Source organism: Danio aesculapii, chromosome 15 (genome assembly GCF_903798145.1).
Source record: "Danio aesculapii chromosome 15, fDanAes4.1, whole genome shotgun sequence".
Taxonomy (NCBI): domain Eukaryota; kingdom Metazoa; phylum Chordata; class Actinopteri; order Cypriniformes; family Danionidae; genus Danio; species Danio aesculapii.
In genome coordinates, this window is record NC_079449.1 from 30,177,939 (window position 1) to 30,191,101 (window position 13,163).

Below are 13,163 nucleotides of genomic sequence, written 5' to 3' on the forward strand. Positions count from 1 at the left end.
TTAATAATGTTTAAGAGGTTTAATAGGTATTAATTAGATTATAAACCTTTCCACTCTATCGAAGTGCAGTAAGTGCACTATTCTGTGCTTCTGAAGGGCTGTATTTAAATTTCTGTTGTTTTTTAGTCTGGTGGAAACAGCCAGACTGTTTATTTCTGCAAATCTCGTCACATAGCGTGCTGTTAGGAAACTGGGTTACAATGTAACCTGCTCACCTAATGTTTACATTAATAATATTTATATTATTTGCTAATTAATAACCACCTCACGTAGAACTCTGAATCTGTGTCTCATTTCAGAGTCTGCTACTGCCCACCAGAGGTTGCATTTCGGTCGCGGATGCATACTTTGAGAGCCTTCCTGACTGACTGAATGAAATACACTGTTTCCCACCAATGCAATGGTGCTGAAATATACTTGGCTAAACTGGCATTGGGCGGGTAAAAGGGACCAAAACAAAGAAAGATGTTCTGGCACGGAAAGCATTTTTTTAAAGCAGAATATCTTTAGCATTGTTTTCTTTTTTCAGATAAACAAGCATGTTAGCACTTAGCATGTTTCTTAAATATCAGCAAACAGATAATGGTATTTTTATGCTTTAGAAGATTCAACAGTTTTAACAACAGTAATGATTCTCATTAGTGCCTGAAGCTTTCAATGGCACATATACAATAAGTCATACCTGCCAATACGCCTGTTTTTCCCGGAATCTCCTGTATTTCAGACTCAAATCTCCCGCAACCCTCCCGTTTTGTTATTTCTCTCAGAAAACTCCTATAATTTCCCCACCATAACCCCTTAAAAATGTAATATTTGTTGATTTCATATATTAAGTTTTTAGTTATGATACTCCTAAAATCATTCAGCATAAATCCGCAGATTTCTTTTACAAAATTCCCCCATACCCTACGCATATTCTAAAAGAATGTACTACATTGAACTTAATGTTAGTTTTAATATTTACCAATAAAATATAACCTGTATCTGTTAATGTTTTTAGCTGCCCCTCTCGCCTCTGCTTGCTTGGTTGGGACTGGTGGAGCTGTCGGCCTTCAGTGACTTACGTTTGCATTATACTGATTTGAATAAACTGAACTGAACGTTTGCTTGAATGTTCTTGAATTTAAAAACATTAGGCTGTTTTGCCACATCTACAGTGTAAAAAGTGCCAAAGTAATTAATTGAATTGACATGAGCTGACATGAACTTACAAAAGAAAGTTGTATTTTATTAGAAAATATGAATAAAAAAAAAAAGAGTATTAAAAATGGCAATGTATTACTCCTTGTTAATTTAATTGGATTAACTAATTGCAGCTTTAGCATAAAGGTCAGTGTAGTGCAATAATCAGTGTTTCCTTAGGATTTTTTTTTACTTAAATGATATAAATTCATTACTGATTTTTTAAGTATATATTTATATATATATATATATATATATTGTCTTTCATATATATCATATATATATATATTGAGTTCAAATAAACAACTCCACCAAGTCATGTTTTTTAAGCATATGCCAATCAAATAGGAACCTCATCCCATGTGATTCAGCTGTTTACCTGTGGAACGGCCTTGGTGGCTCATTAGGTTTGATGCAAGTAATTAACGCTATCATTAACTGTCATTAATTATTAAAACAGACCCTCTATTTAGCCTTTTAATTGCTAATAAGCTTGTTTGTTTGGAAAGCAATCAGTGTGACTGAGGCATTAACTAACTGCCAACTGTTAACAAGGGAAAGACTGAACAAATGACATCTTGTAATGACCTGTGAGCTGTAATGAGGTCTACAGTGAAAACAGCTTACAAACACTGATGAGCAGTCCCAACAGACAGTTTTAGTTGTTTCTGCTTTTCCTTTTGTCACAGAAGACTTCGCTTTTGTGTAGCCGACCTTTGAAAAAAGCTTTGCTTAACAGGTTTGGCTCTGCTTAGTAAGGTCTGGTTCATGAACAAATTATTCTTTTGAACGGATTCTTCTCAGGATGTGGTCACACTTTACAGGTTTTGCTGTTAGTGTGATCCATTTGAATAAGCGTGAATGCTGCTGTCCAAACCCTAGTGCACTTAAAATAAAATAAGCAGAACAAGATCATTGAGAAATGGGTATCAATCCTTTTTCAGATAAAACTGTGTGTTTAGACATCTGAACAAACCAAAAACAGGACAAGACGTCACCATAAAACAAGGAAAAACTCTTTTTCAAAATTATATAGTTAAACATACACTAACTGGCCACTTTATTAGGTTCACCTGTCCAACTTCTCAGTAACACAAATTTCTAATCAGCCAGGCAGCAACTCAAAGCATGGTTAGGACGATCTGCTGTAGGTTAAAACGAGCATCTGAATGGAGAAGAAAGGTGATTTAAGTGACTTTGAACGTGGAATGGTTGTTGGTGCCAGACAGTCTGGACTAAGTATTTCAGAAACTGCTGATGTACTGGGATTTTCATGCACAACTATTTTTAGGCTTTACAGAGAATGGTCTGAAAAAGGGAAAATATCCAGTCGCAGTTCTGTGGGCGCAAATGTCTTGTTGATGACAGAGATCAGATAAGTAAGACCAGACTGGTTCGAGATGATAGAAAGACAACAGTAACTCAAATAAAATGTGTAAGAGATGTAACAAACATTTAAATCCGTTTATTTGCAAAATAAAGTTCTATGGACATGTCTATACATTGTTGTAGAAAAATGGCATCTGTCAATCAATTCGGTGGGTGGGGAAAAAAAAAAAAAAATCGCACTCCTACGTCACGTTGCAGTGGGCCTCAGAATCACTCACAAATGTCTTGTTGATGACAGAGGTCAGAGGAAAATGGTCAGACTGGTTCAAGCTGATAGAAAAGGCAAAAGTAACTCAAAAAACCACTTGTTACAACTGAGGTATGCAGAAGAGCATCCCTGATGATCCAGGATAGCGTGCCATGTCATAAAGCGCCAATAATCTCAGACTGGCTTCTTGAACATGACAATGGACTAAAATGTCCTCCACAGTCACCAGAACTTAATCCAATACAGCACCTTTGGGATGTGGTGAAATGGGAGATTTGCACCATGGATGTGCAGCCAACAAATCTGCAGCAACTGCGTGACGCTATCATGTCAACTTGGACCAAAATCTCCAAGCAATATTTCCAGTGCCTTATTGAATCTATGCCATGGATTAAGGCAGTTCTTAATGCAAAAGGGGGTCCAACACAGTACAAGTAAGGTGTACTTAGTTAAGTGAAAGGTGAGTGGAGATACAGAGTTCAGAAATGTGTCTCCTTGCTGCAAATTTCTGTTTTTGTGTGTGACAGAGGATCTCCTGGCATTGTTTTGACTCCTTTATAAAATGTGTAAGGGCGTAAAAACTGTATCAGGTTTTGCTCGGATTGCCATTTATATTTAATCAGTACTGACATTTATTTTATTGTTGACTTTACATAGAAAGGGTCTGTGTGATATTCAAATCTTCATTAAAACAAGCAAAATAGATTCCCAAATGATTCCATAAAATACTAGCTACCAATTTAGAGCCATTAAAATAGGAAGAATATTTTGATGTTTACGAACTCCAGTTTGAAATTTGGCTACAGTATTTATGTTTTAGACTTTGTAATAAAGGACTGGGAAAGCATGTAAAAAGCATATAAACTCCAGCATATAAAGAGTTGCAATAGTCCTGTTAAAATAAAAAGAAAGCACGTGTGACACTTTCAATATTTTGGAGAACAGAAAAGTCTTAACTCTAGAAATATGATTTATATAAAAAGGTTGACATGACTACACTGTGTATATGTCTTGATCAAACTTAAAGAAAGAGTCCAGAGAACTCCCAGACTTTTCACAGTTGGTTTGATGTAAGAGTGCAGACTTCTAACATTAACTTTTTTTCCTTTCTCCACAGAGGGCAAGTGGTTCACTTTTACTCAGTATAGAAAATTGAAGGACATACAGGTTCTTATGTTTTTTAGACAAGCATACAAGGTTTGTAAGTCTTTCTTGTCAGTGTGCTTCAATTTAAGATAAATTTGAGTGTCATCTGCAGGAAAAAGAAGCTATGGTTGAAACTGAGTTGCTGATGCCAACTAAAAGGGTCCTTGTTACAAAAGAATGTGGTCAAGCATCTGTCAGAAAGGGAGAGTGTGTTAAACCGTGACTCATAAGTAGGTAAACTAAAAGATGACTAACACCTGTCTCATTGCAGTGATTGGGATTGAAAGGCACTACTTAAGATACCACAGAGAGCTCACAAGGGGGAGACTAAGTCGGTCTTGCAGGAGCAACTGAGACCCGTGTCTGTTTTGTTGTTTATTTATTATTTATTTATCATTCCTCAATTATTTGAGATATCACTTATCGAAGAGAACTGCCATCCTTGTCTTCTTCCTCACATCCCTACAAGCAAGCTTTATTACGTTGACCGAACAGTCAAACCAGGATGCAGTCCCTGTTTGGATATCATTAATGCACTATAAACCAAGTGCAACACCGGGTGCTCCTGGATTATCGCGGTAAGAAAGAACTAAGATTGCAGCCAGTGTGAGCCCAACAGGAAGAGTGTGAGCTGTTCCAAAAGCTACTTGACTGCTCATTCTTCTCTTATCATGGGAAGCACAGATCACAGCTCAAACGATACCAGTCCAGAACCTCCTGGATTTGAAGCAAACCATCCCTCAACAGCAGCTCTGAGATACCTGCCGCAGATGGTTTATGAACAACAATCAGGTCAATGACAAGATCATCGATAGCATGGTGCTGGAGCCGTCCACAGTCTGCCTACACCCCAAAACTGTGGAGTGGATCCAGTCCACAGACCGGCAATGCTCGTGGAGGCCATCCAGTTGCCAAACGATCACCTGGTGGCTTGTTCCAGCAGTGATGGGCCAGTGTGTTGGTACTCCATTTATTGGGAATTTTATGTGTGAATGAATCTTGGGAAGGGGGGTGGGAGATGTTGTGGGCATTCATAATAAACATGGTAAAAGTGTGCTCACTCAACTGGGGAAATCCCTTTTGGCCAAGTACACCTCGCTGCAAGGAATTCCCTCTGGAGTAATCGAGAGATGCCACTCTAAAGAACGCACTTGAACAAGTACAATTGATAGATGGGCAACCATTATGGTCAGACTGACCACTCAACTACTGTACCTATTAAAGACAGGACATGTCAAGTGACCCAAGATCCCTATAACCTTAAAATCACCTATTTGTTAGTTTCCAAGAGTCATCTGGAAAGGCTTTTCCAGGTGGCTCATTCTAATATTATAGCCGGATATTTAGGTCAAGTGGCCATATTAAACCATCTAATGGTTCAGGTTTTCTGGCCGGGCATTCGTGGTGATGTTGGCAGATGGTGTGCAGCATGTCATGAATGTCAGTTGGTGAATCCATCAGTCTGCCCAAAAGTGCCATTGCGCCCATTAAAATGAATGGAGATCTCCTTTGAGAGAATTGGTATGGATCTCACGGCAGTATTAGAACATTCTCCGCTGGTGGACTATGGAAAAAATATTTTTCCAGACACATTTAGCTGCTGGATGTTAGTCAGATAACATTTATATGTTTCTTCCTAATGCCAACTGTGTAAAAATAATAACAATAAACTCATAATAAACCGCTGTTTGTTTATCTTCAAGCTCTATTTTAGTTGCATGACGCATGTGCACTTGAAGCAGCTGGTGAGCACCAGCACACACACATATTATGAACATCTCGACATGTGAAAGTGTTCCTCCATATGTTTTCATCAAAGTTGTTCACAAGCCACAGAATTTGTAATGTAGTCAAATGTGTAAACATTTAGCTGCGGTTCACGTTTCTGCCTTTAGATGTCTCACAAAGCTGCTGCATGAATGCTAAAAGCTTTAAATAAAAGTGAAACCATCAAGAAAAGCCCAACCATTTGTGTTTACAAATACAAGCGCTGTATAGGTTATTTATGGTTAATGATGTCAGAATTTACTGGTATTTTGGAATAGATGTGTGAATGATCTTTTCCGGAAAGATTCCGGAATGTCTGTGCCTGTGTAAACACCTTTTTTATGAATTTACCAGTAAAGTCATGGAAATGTTCTGGATATTTACCCGTATCACTGTGTGGAAGAGGCTTAAAGCTTGCTGAATGATGCAATTATTTTTGCCTCAAACATGAGAAAATTCATATCAAATGATGAAATCAGTACTGTGGTCATAGAAACATCTGCAATGGTGATAGACAAGCATTTGTAAACAAAAAGAGGTCCAGCCCATCTAAAGCTCTTTAAAAAGCAGAGGGAGGACAGCTCAGATGTTATTCCACCTTCAGACTTTACAAGGGGTTTTATGACAAGTTTGTTTTTTGGCTGTCATTATGAACTCCACAGCAAACAGCAGTCTGGGCAACACATTTATTCTGAAAACAATAAAAGAGAAGTCTTTGACGGTGCAGGTGCTGGTCGGGATTCTTCTGTATGTGAACGGACTGATGATTTTCACCTTTCTGAAGAAGGAGACCTTCAGGGACACGCGCTACATTCTGTTTGCTCAGACTCTTTTTGTTGACTCTGCTCTTATGCTATTTGCTGATTTAACCCTTGTAGGCTCTGCATATGAATTGTTCATTCACATAATTTCTTGTTACATCTTTTGTACAGTCATGGGTTTACTCAGTATTTGTTCACCTGTGACTCTTGTAGCCATGTGTTTGGAGCGCTATGTGGCCATATGTTTGCCTTTAAGACATGCCAGCATCTCCAGTCCCAAAAACACCATCAATGGGCTTCTCATCATATGGGGTGTCAGTAGTGTCATCCCACTGTTTATTTTCATTGTCTCTTTTACTTATACTCCTCCTAATGCCATGAACTCATATGTTGTGTGTAGTAATGATGTCATGTTAACAGTGAAATGGCTGGCAGAAATGAGAGCAACAAGCCAACAGCTCTTATTCGTCATAATGTTGTGTACTGTGGGCTCTACTTACATCAAGATTATGGTTGCAGCCAAATCAGCCTCAGCCGAGAACAAGAAGTCAACATATAAGGGTCTCAGAACTGTTATTCTCCATGGCCTTCAGCTGATTTTGGGTATGATGCAGCTTATAACACCGTATATTGATATTCTAACATTGAAAGTAGATGTCATGCTATTTATTAATGTAAAATTCTCAAATTTCATGTTGTTTTGGATCTTTCCCCGTTGCTTGAGTCCATTGGTTTATGGATTACGAGACAAAAAGTTTTATAATGCTCTTAAATATTATGCCTTTTGTGGCATTTATGTTTGTAAAAAACACAAAATAAAAGATAGTAAAACCATTAGAGGTGCTGTGAGCATAGCTATATACTAAACCTCACAATGTATGGTGTATTGTTACATCATAAAAAGCACAAAATACAAATATTTTGGCTTGCAGTGTGTATGCCATGTATTGCTAGATGTAATTTGTTTGTTAATTATGTGTTTAATATCTATCTATCTATCTATCTATCTATCTATCTATCTATCTATCTATCTGTCTGTCTATCTATCTATCTATCTATCTATCTATCTATCTATCTCTATGGGACAAAGATGATCTCATTTTGTTGTTCACATCAAATGAAATTTGCATAAGTGTTTTAATAAACATAAAAAGTATGTTATCTGTAAATAAAGTGTGCAATGTTTCAAATAACTTTTGTGAAAGTAAAATTCCAAAAATATGGAATATGGGTGAATTCATGTGCATGGTAATTGTACATGGTAGCATATTTATGTAAAAAGTAACCAACATACATATTCTGCCCTGGTATTGAAAATTATAGCTGATCAAGTTATATTAAATTTTAACTGAGTGGTTAAAAAGACAATGACAAACTATAAAGATTTTAAAATAAGTCATTCGTGTCTCCATAATGTGAAGTTTAAGTCAATATATCCATCAGAGGATTTATTATACCCTGGTCAGAGGGAATTGTTTGTTTTGGCACCTGTGCTTTTATCTCTTTCCCTGTCAGCATTTAAATTATTTTGTTAAATTATACTGTTTATTGTTTAGGGTTATTTGTATTGGAGCTGTGAAGCCAATGCTACAAAATTTCATTCTGTGTGTATGTACATGTGAATGACAATGAAGTACTTGACTGATTTGACATTTACGTGTATGAGTGCATGCTCACAGGCACAAGTATCAGAATCAGAAAGAGCTTTATTGCCAGGTATGTTCACACATACTAGGAATTTGTTTTCGTGACAGAGCTTCTACAGTGCAACAGCATTACAGAGACAGGACAAAAAACAGATAATAAATATATTTAAAAAAAATAGAAGTAGTGAGTGCAAATATACAGATGACAAGTGTATGTACGTGTTTATTACTATATACAATGTTATATGTGCAGCTGTTATGTGCAAATTGGCATGTAAAGTGTGTTGTTAAATAAGTGTATATGTGTATAAAAGTGTATAGCAAGTAGTGAAGTTGGTTTCACAATTATTATCATCAAGTGTTCATGAGATGGATTGCCTGAGGGAAGAAACTGTTTCTGTGTCGGGCTGTTCTGGTGTGCAGTGCTCTGTAGCGTCGACCAGAAGGTAAAAGTTCAAAGAGGCAGTGTGCTGGGTGTGAGGGGTCCAGAGTGATATGCATGTTTGTGTGAATGTGTGTCAGTCACCAATCAATTCAATTCTAGTTTATTTGTATAGCCCTTTTCACATTAATAATTGTTCCAAAGCAGCTTTACAAAAGGTTACATTACAATCAAATTTGGAAAAGTTAAAGTTATTAGTTACCATAACTTTATTTTAGTTACTAATGACTTTAACTAATTAACTTGTAGCTAATATCTTTTAACAGTTAAAGTCGTTATATATAAAAATAGTTAACATGCAGTTATATAGGATATACAGTAGGTGATGTTTATATGTGCATGTTCAATGAAGTTTATTTGTGTATTAAGTGTATGTGTTATGCTTGAAGTGTTCAATGCTTGGCATCATCTTTTCACAGGTCTTGGATCTCATCAAGTGGTGCTGCACAATCTCTAGAGGCCTTGGGGTGGGTATTACCAGGTGGACATAGAGAACAAACAAAATATTTAGCCTATCTGCTGTTCATGATGTATTTTAACAAGATATATTAAATGTCAATGTGAAAATGAAGTGCTATAAGTGAAACTATTAGTTATATAAACACACTTATTGTTCTTGGGGCTGCTATCTTGTGGACTGTTGTATTTGAATTTGAGAATGGGTAGATGGTAGTGGTAGATGATAGTGGTCGTGTCCTCTGAGTACATGTTTCAAAAAAGGTATCTTTGGGTATTATGCAATATTTATTCTGATGATTTTGAATCTTGCATTAACAAATATCCTTATTTAGAAAGAAAGTAATAATAAAAAATTAAACTAATCAAAACTAAACTAAAACTAAACAATTTCGTTAAATAAAAGCTAATAAAAACTAGTAAATCTACATCTGGATCTTTTTTGTCAGGTCGGGCTCTGGATGATAAACTGGGGATAAAGCAATGAAAGTAGCCCAACAACCGCAAAAAGCACGTACCTGGCATTGGGTGGTGGGTCGGTGGGTCTTCTGAAGTGCTTCCACTGTTGGACTAAATGTTGGACTGTTGGGGTTGAATCAGCCCCAATGTGATATCCCAAACACTTTGCTTCTGCAAACTCAAGATGACACTTCTAGGGTTCGGCTGTGTATCCAGTCAGAGTTCCAGGAGCACCCTCCACAGACGGGTAAGATGTTTCTCCCAACGCCTCGAATGGACCACCACATCATCCAGGTAAGCTGCTGCATATTCTTGGAGTGGCCAGAGGAGTATGTCCATCATCCTCTGGAAGGTGGCAGAAGCTCCATGCAGGCCAAAGGGATGGACCCTGTAGTTTCCAGTGACCCCCAGGTGTGGCGAATGTGTTTTTTCCTTGGCATTAGGGGTTAATGAGACTTGCCAGTTTGACTTCTTTTGGTTACGTCTTGCATTGACATGAAACAGCCAGTACAGAGTCTGTCCAGTAGCTTGTCCACTCGAGGCATTGGGTACTTTTCGAAGCTAGATGTTTTGTTGAGCTTTCTGAAGTCATTGCAGAAGCAGAGGGGGCCATCCGGTTTCAGTACCATCACCACTGGGCTGAACCATAAGCTATGCAATGGTTCTATTACCCCTAACTTCAACATCTCCACTTCCTTCTGTATAGCCAGCCGGCAAGCCCCTGGTACTCAGTAGGGCCTCTGCCGAACGAGGAATCCAGGAGATGATATTATGTCGTTATTATATTAATGACTGACCAGGGTTTGGAGCTCCGTCTTTTCTGAGGAGGACAGTTGTTCACCGATATGGACAATGGGTCCTCCATCATCCACGAAGGTGGTCAGCTGTTCAGGTGTTCAGGACTTTAACAGGTTTATATAGTAAAATCGTTCCTCCTGTCTTCATCCCAGCAGGGCACTCAATAGTTGACCAACCCACTCAACGATCAGGTAGGGTGGTTTCCAGGTGGCCAGGAACTTGGATGTTGTCACTGGGACCAAGATTAGCATAGCATTGCCAGGATGTAATTCACAGGGCTGAGCGGGCCAATCATAGAATCTCTTCGGGTGTGCTGGGCTTCAGAGAGATGTTTTCACCAGTGGCATTAATCAATCAGTCTGCTGTCTCATGTCCCATATATGCTCTATCACCATCAGGTGTGGGGCTGGGTCCTGTTACGATGCCTGTTGAGCCTCAAGGAGCCGTGGGGCTGGTGGCTGAACAGGAGCTTGAATAGAGTGAAGCCGGTAGAAGCTTGGGGCACTTTGCAGATGCCAAAGAGCACGAATGAGATCATAAGGTCCTAGATGCGCCTATCCTCTGCCACCACTCAATGGAGCATCCTCTTCAGTAATTAAATTGCTCCACCAAACCGTCTGTCTGTGGGTGAAAAACCATGTCCGTAGTTGTTTTACCTTGAGTAGGTGGCAGAGGTCTGCTCTCAGCCAGGACATGAACAGGGTACCCTGGTTAGTCAGGTTTTCTGAGGGGATGCCCATCTGGCTGCATAGAATGAAGAGTTCCTTGGCTATCGCTTTCGATGTCGCTTTTCTCAAGGGCACCACCTCTGGGTAATATAATGCAGGATGACTAGAATGTGCTTGTGTTCTCGAGCGGACTTCGGCAGAGGCCCCACCAGGTTCACTCCAATCCAGTCGAAGGGTACCTTGATGATTGGTAGAAGTATTAGATGGCTGGAAGGAGGTAGGCTTGGAGATGTCTTTTGACAGACCAGGCATGCCTGGCAGTACTGTTTTACATCTGCCTCCAATCCAGGCCAGTGAAATCAATCTCAGACCCTCTAGGTGGTGTTGGCAATGTTTTTCAAACTTTTCAACTTTTGTTGGCACCAACAATTTCATATTTGCTGCTGGCTCTCCCTGCCTGTCAGCCATTTTGTTTACACCACCATACTATCCTGTTGTCTGGAACTCTAGAAGCATAATATTAGTTCATTAGGCCTTAAGTGCTGAATGATGCAATTTTGTCCAACTCTACTTCGTCATATTCAGCTTAAATTATGAAATCAGTGTTGTGGTCATAGAAACATCTGCAATGCTGAAAGACAAGCATTTGTAAACAAAAAGAGGTCCAGCCCATCTAAAGCTCTATAAAAACAGCACAGTGGAAGGAAAGCTCAGATGTTTTTCCATCTTTTTTAGGGCAAGTTTGTTTTTTGGCTGTCATTATGAACTCCACAGCAAACAGCAGTCTGGGCAACACATTTATTTCAAAAGCAATAAAAGAGAAGTCTTTGACGGTGCAGGTGCTGGTCGGGATTCTTCTGTATGTGAACGGACTGATGATTTTCACCTTTCTGAAGAAGGAGACCTTCAGGGACACACGCTACATTCTGTTTGCTCAGACTCTTTTTGTTGACTCTGCAATTATGCTATTTGCTGATTTAACCATTGTAGGCTCGGCTTATCAATTGTTCATTCACATTATTTTTTGCTACATCTTCTGTACAGTCATGGGTTTGCTCAGTATTTGTTCTCCAGTGACTCTTGTAGCCATGTGTTTGGAGCGCTATGTGGCCATATGTTTGCCTTTAAGACATGCCAGCATCTCCAGTCCCAAAAACACCATCAATGGGCTTCTCATCATATGGGGTGTCAGTGGTGTCGTGCCAGTGGTTGTTTTTATTATTGCATTTGCATATACTCCATCTAATGCCATGGACTTATATGTTGTGTGTAGTATTGAGGTCATGTTCCAAGTGAAATGGTTGGCAGACATGAGAGCGGCAAGTCATCAGTTGTTGTGTATCATAACTTTGTTTATTGTTGGCTCCACTTACATCAAGATTATGGTTGCAGCCAAATCAGCCTCAGCCGAGAACAAGAAGTCAACATATAAGGGTCTCAGAACTGTTATTCTCCATGGCCTTCAGCTGATTTTGGGTATGATGCAACTTATAACGCCGTATATTGATATTCTAACATTGAAAGTAGATGTCATGCTGTTTATTAATGTAAAATTCTCAAATTTTATGTTGTTTTGGATCTTGCCCCGTTGTTTGAGTCCCTTAGTTTATGGATTACGAGACAAGAAGTTTTATAATGCTCTTAAATATTATGCCTTTTGTGGCATTTATGTTTATAAAAAGCACAAAATAAAAGACAATAAAACCATTGGAGGTGCTTTGAGCATTTCCATACACAATTAAACCTTACACAATGTATAGTGTATTGTTTCATTACAATAAACAGCACAAATTGATTTTACATTCATATGTATGGCTAGATGTAATTTGTTTATTGATTATGTGTTTATTAATCTATCTATCTATCTGTCTATATCTGTTCACATCAAATGAAATATACAGATGTGATTAAATAAATATAAAAAGCATGTTATCTGAAAATAAAGTATGAAAAAAATGTTTCAAATAACTTTTGTGAAAGTAACATGTCAAAAATATTGGTAAAGTCATGTTCATGGTCATTTACTATATAACATACATATTTATATAAAATGTAAGCAACTTATTCTGACCTGGACTATAAAGTATTCAAAGAATAAATAATCATACTATATTAATTAAATTACATTTAAATTAAAAATAACTGAGTGGTTTGAAGGACAATGAAAAACTATAAAGATTTAAAATAAAATAACATTGTGACTTGTAATTGTATAAATATACAGTGTGTGCATGTATTTAT

General features: G+C 38.1%; 2 protein-coding genes across 2 annotated transcripts; both read left to right on the forward strand.

Annotated features, from left to right (window-relative positions):
- The first annotated feature begins 6,228 nt into the window (after positions 1–6,228).
- LOC130242416 (odorant receptor 131-2) lies at positions 6,229–7,319 on the forward strand. Its single transcript, XM_056474531.1, has one exon. It carries the CDS (start codon positions 6,342–6,344, stop codon positions 7,317–7,319), a length of 978 nt encoding a protein of 325 aa, XP_056330506.1. The 5' UTR covers positions 6,229–6,341.
- Positions 7,320–11,683: 4,364 nt separating this feature from the next.
- LOC130242401 (odorant receptor 131-2) lies at positions 11,684–12,664 on the forward strand. Its single transcript, XM_056474508.1, has one exon. The coding sequence runs from the start codon at positions 11,684–11,686 to the stop codon at positions 12,662–12,664; it is 981 nt and encodes a 326-aa protein (XP_056330483.1).
- The last annotated feature ends 499 nt before the right edge of the window (positions 12,665–13,163 follow it).

Excerpts from the sequence above, each read along its gene's own strand:
- LOC130242416 (XM_056474531.1), top strand. The coding sequence starts at position 6,342 with ATGAACTCCACAGCAAACAGCAGTCTGGGCAACACATTTATTCTGAAA.
- LOC130242401 (XM_056474508.1), top strand. The coding sequence starts at position 11,684 with ATGAACTCCACAGCAAACAGCAGTCTGGGCAACACATTTATTTCAAAA.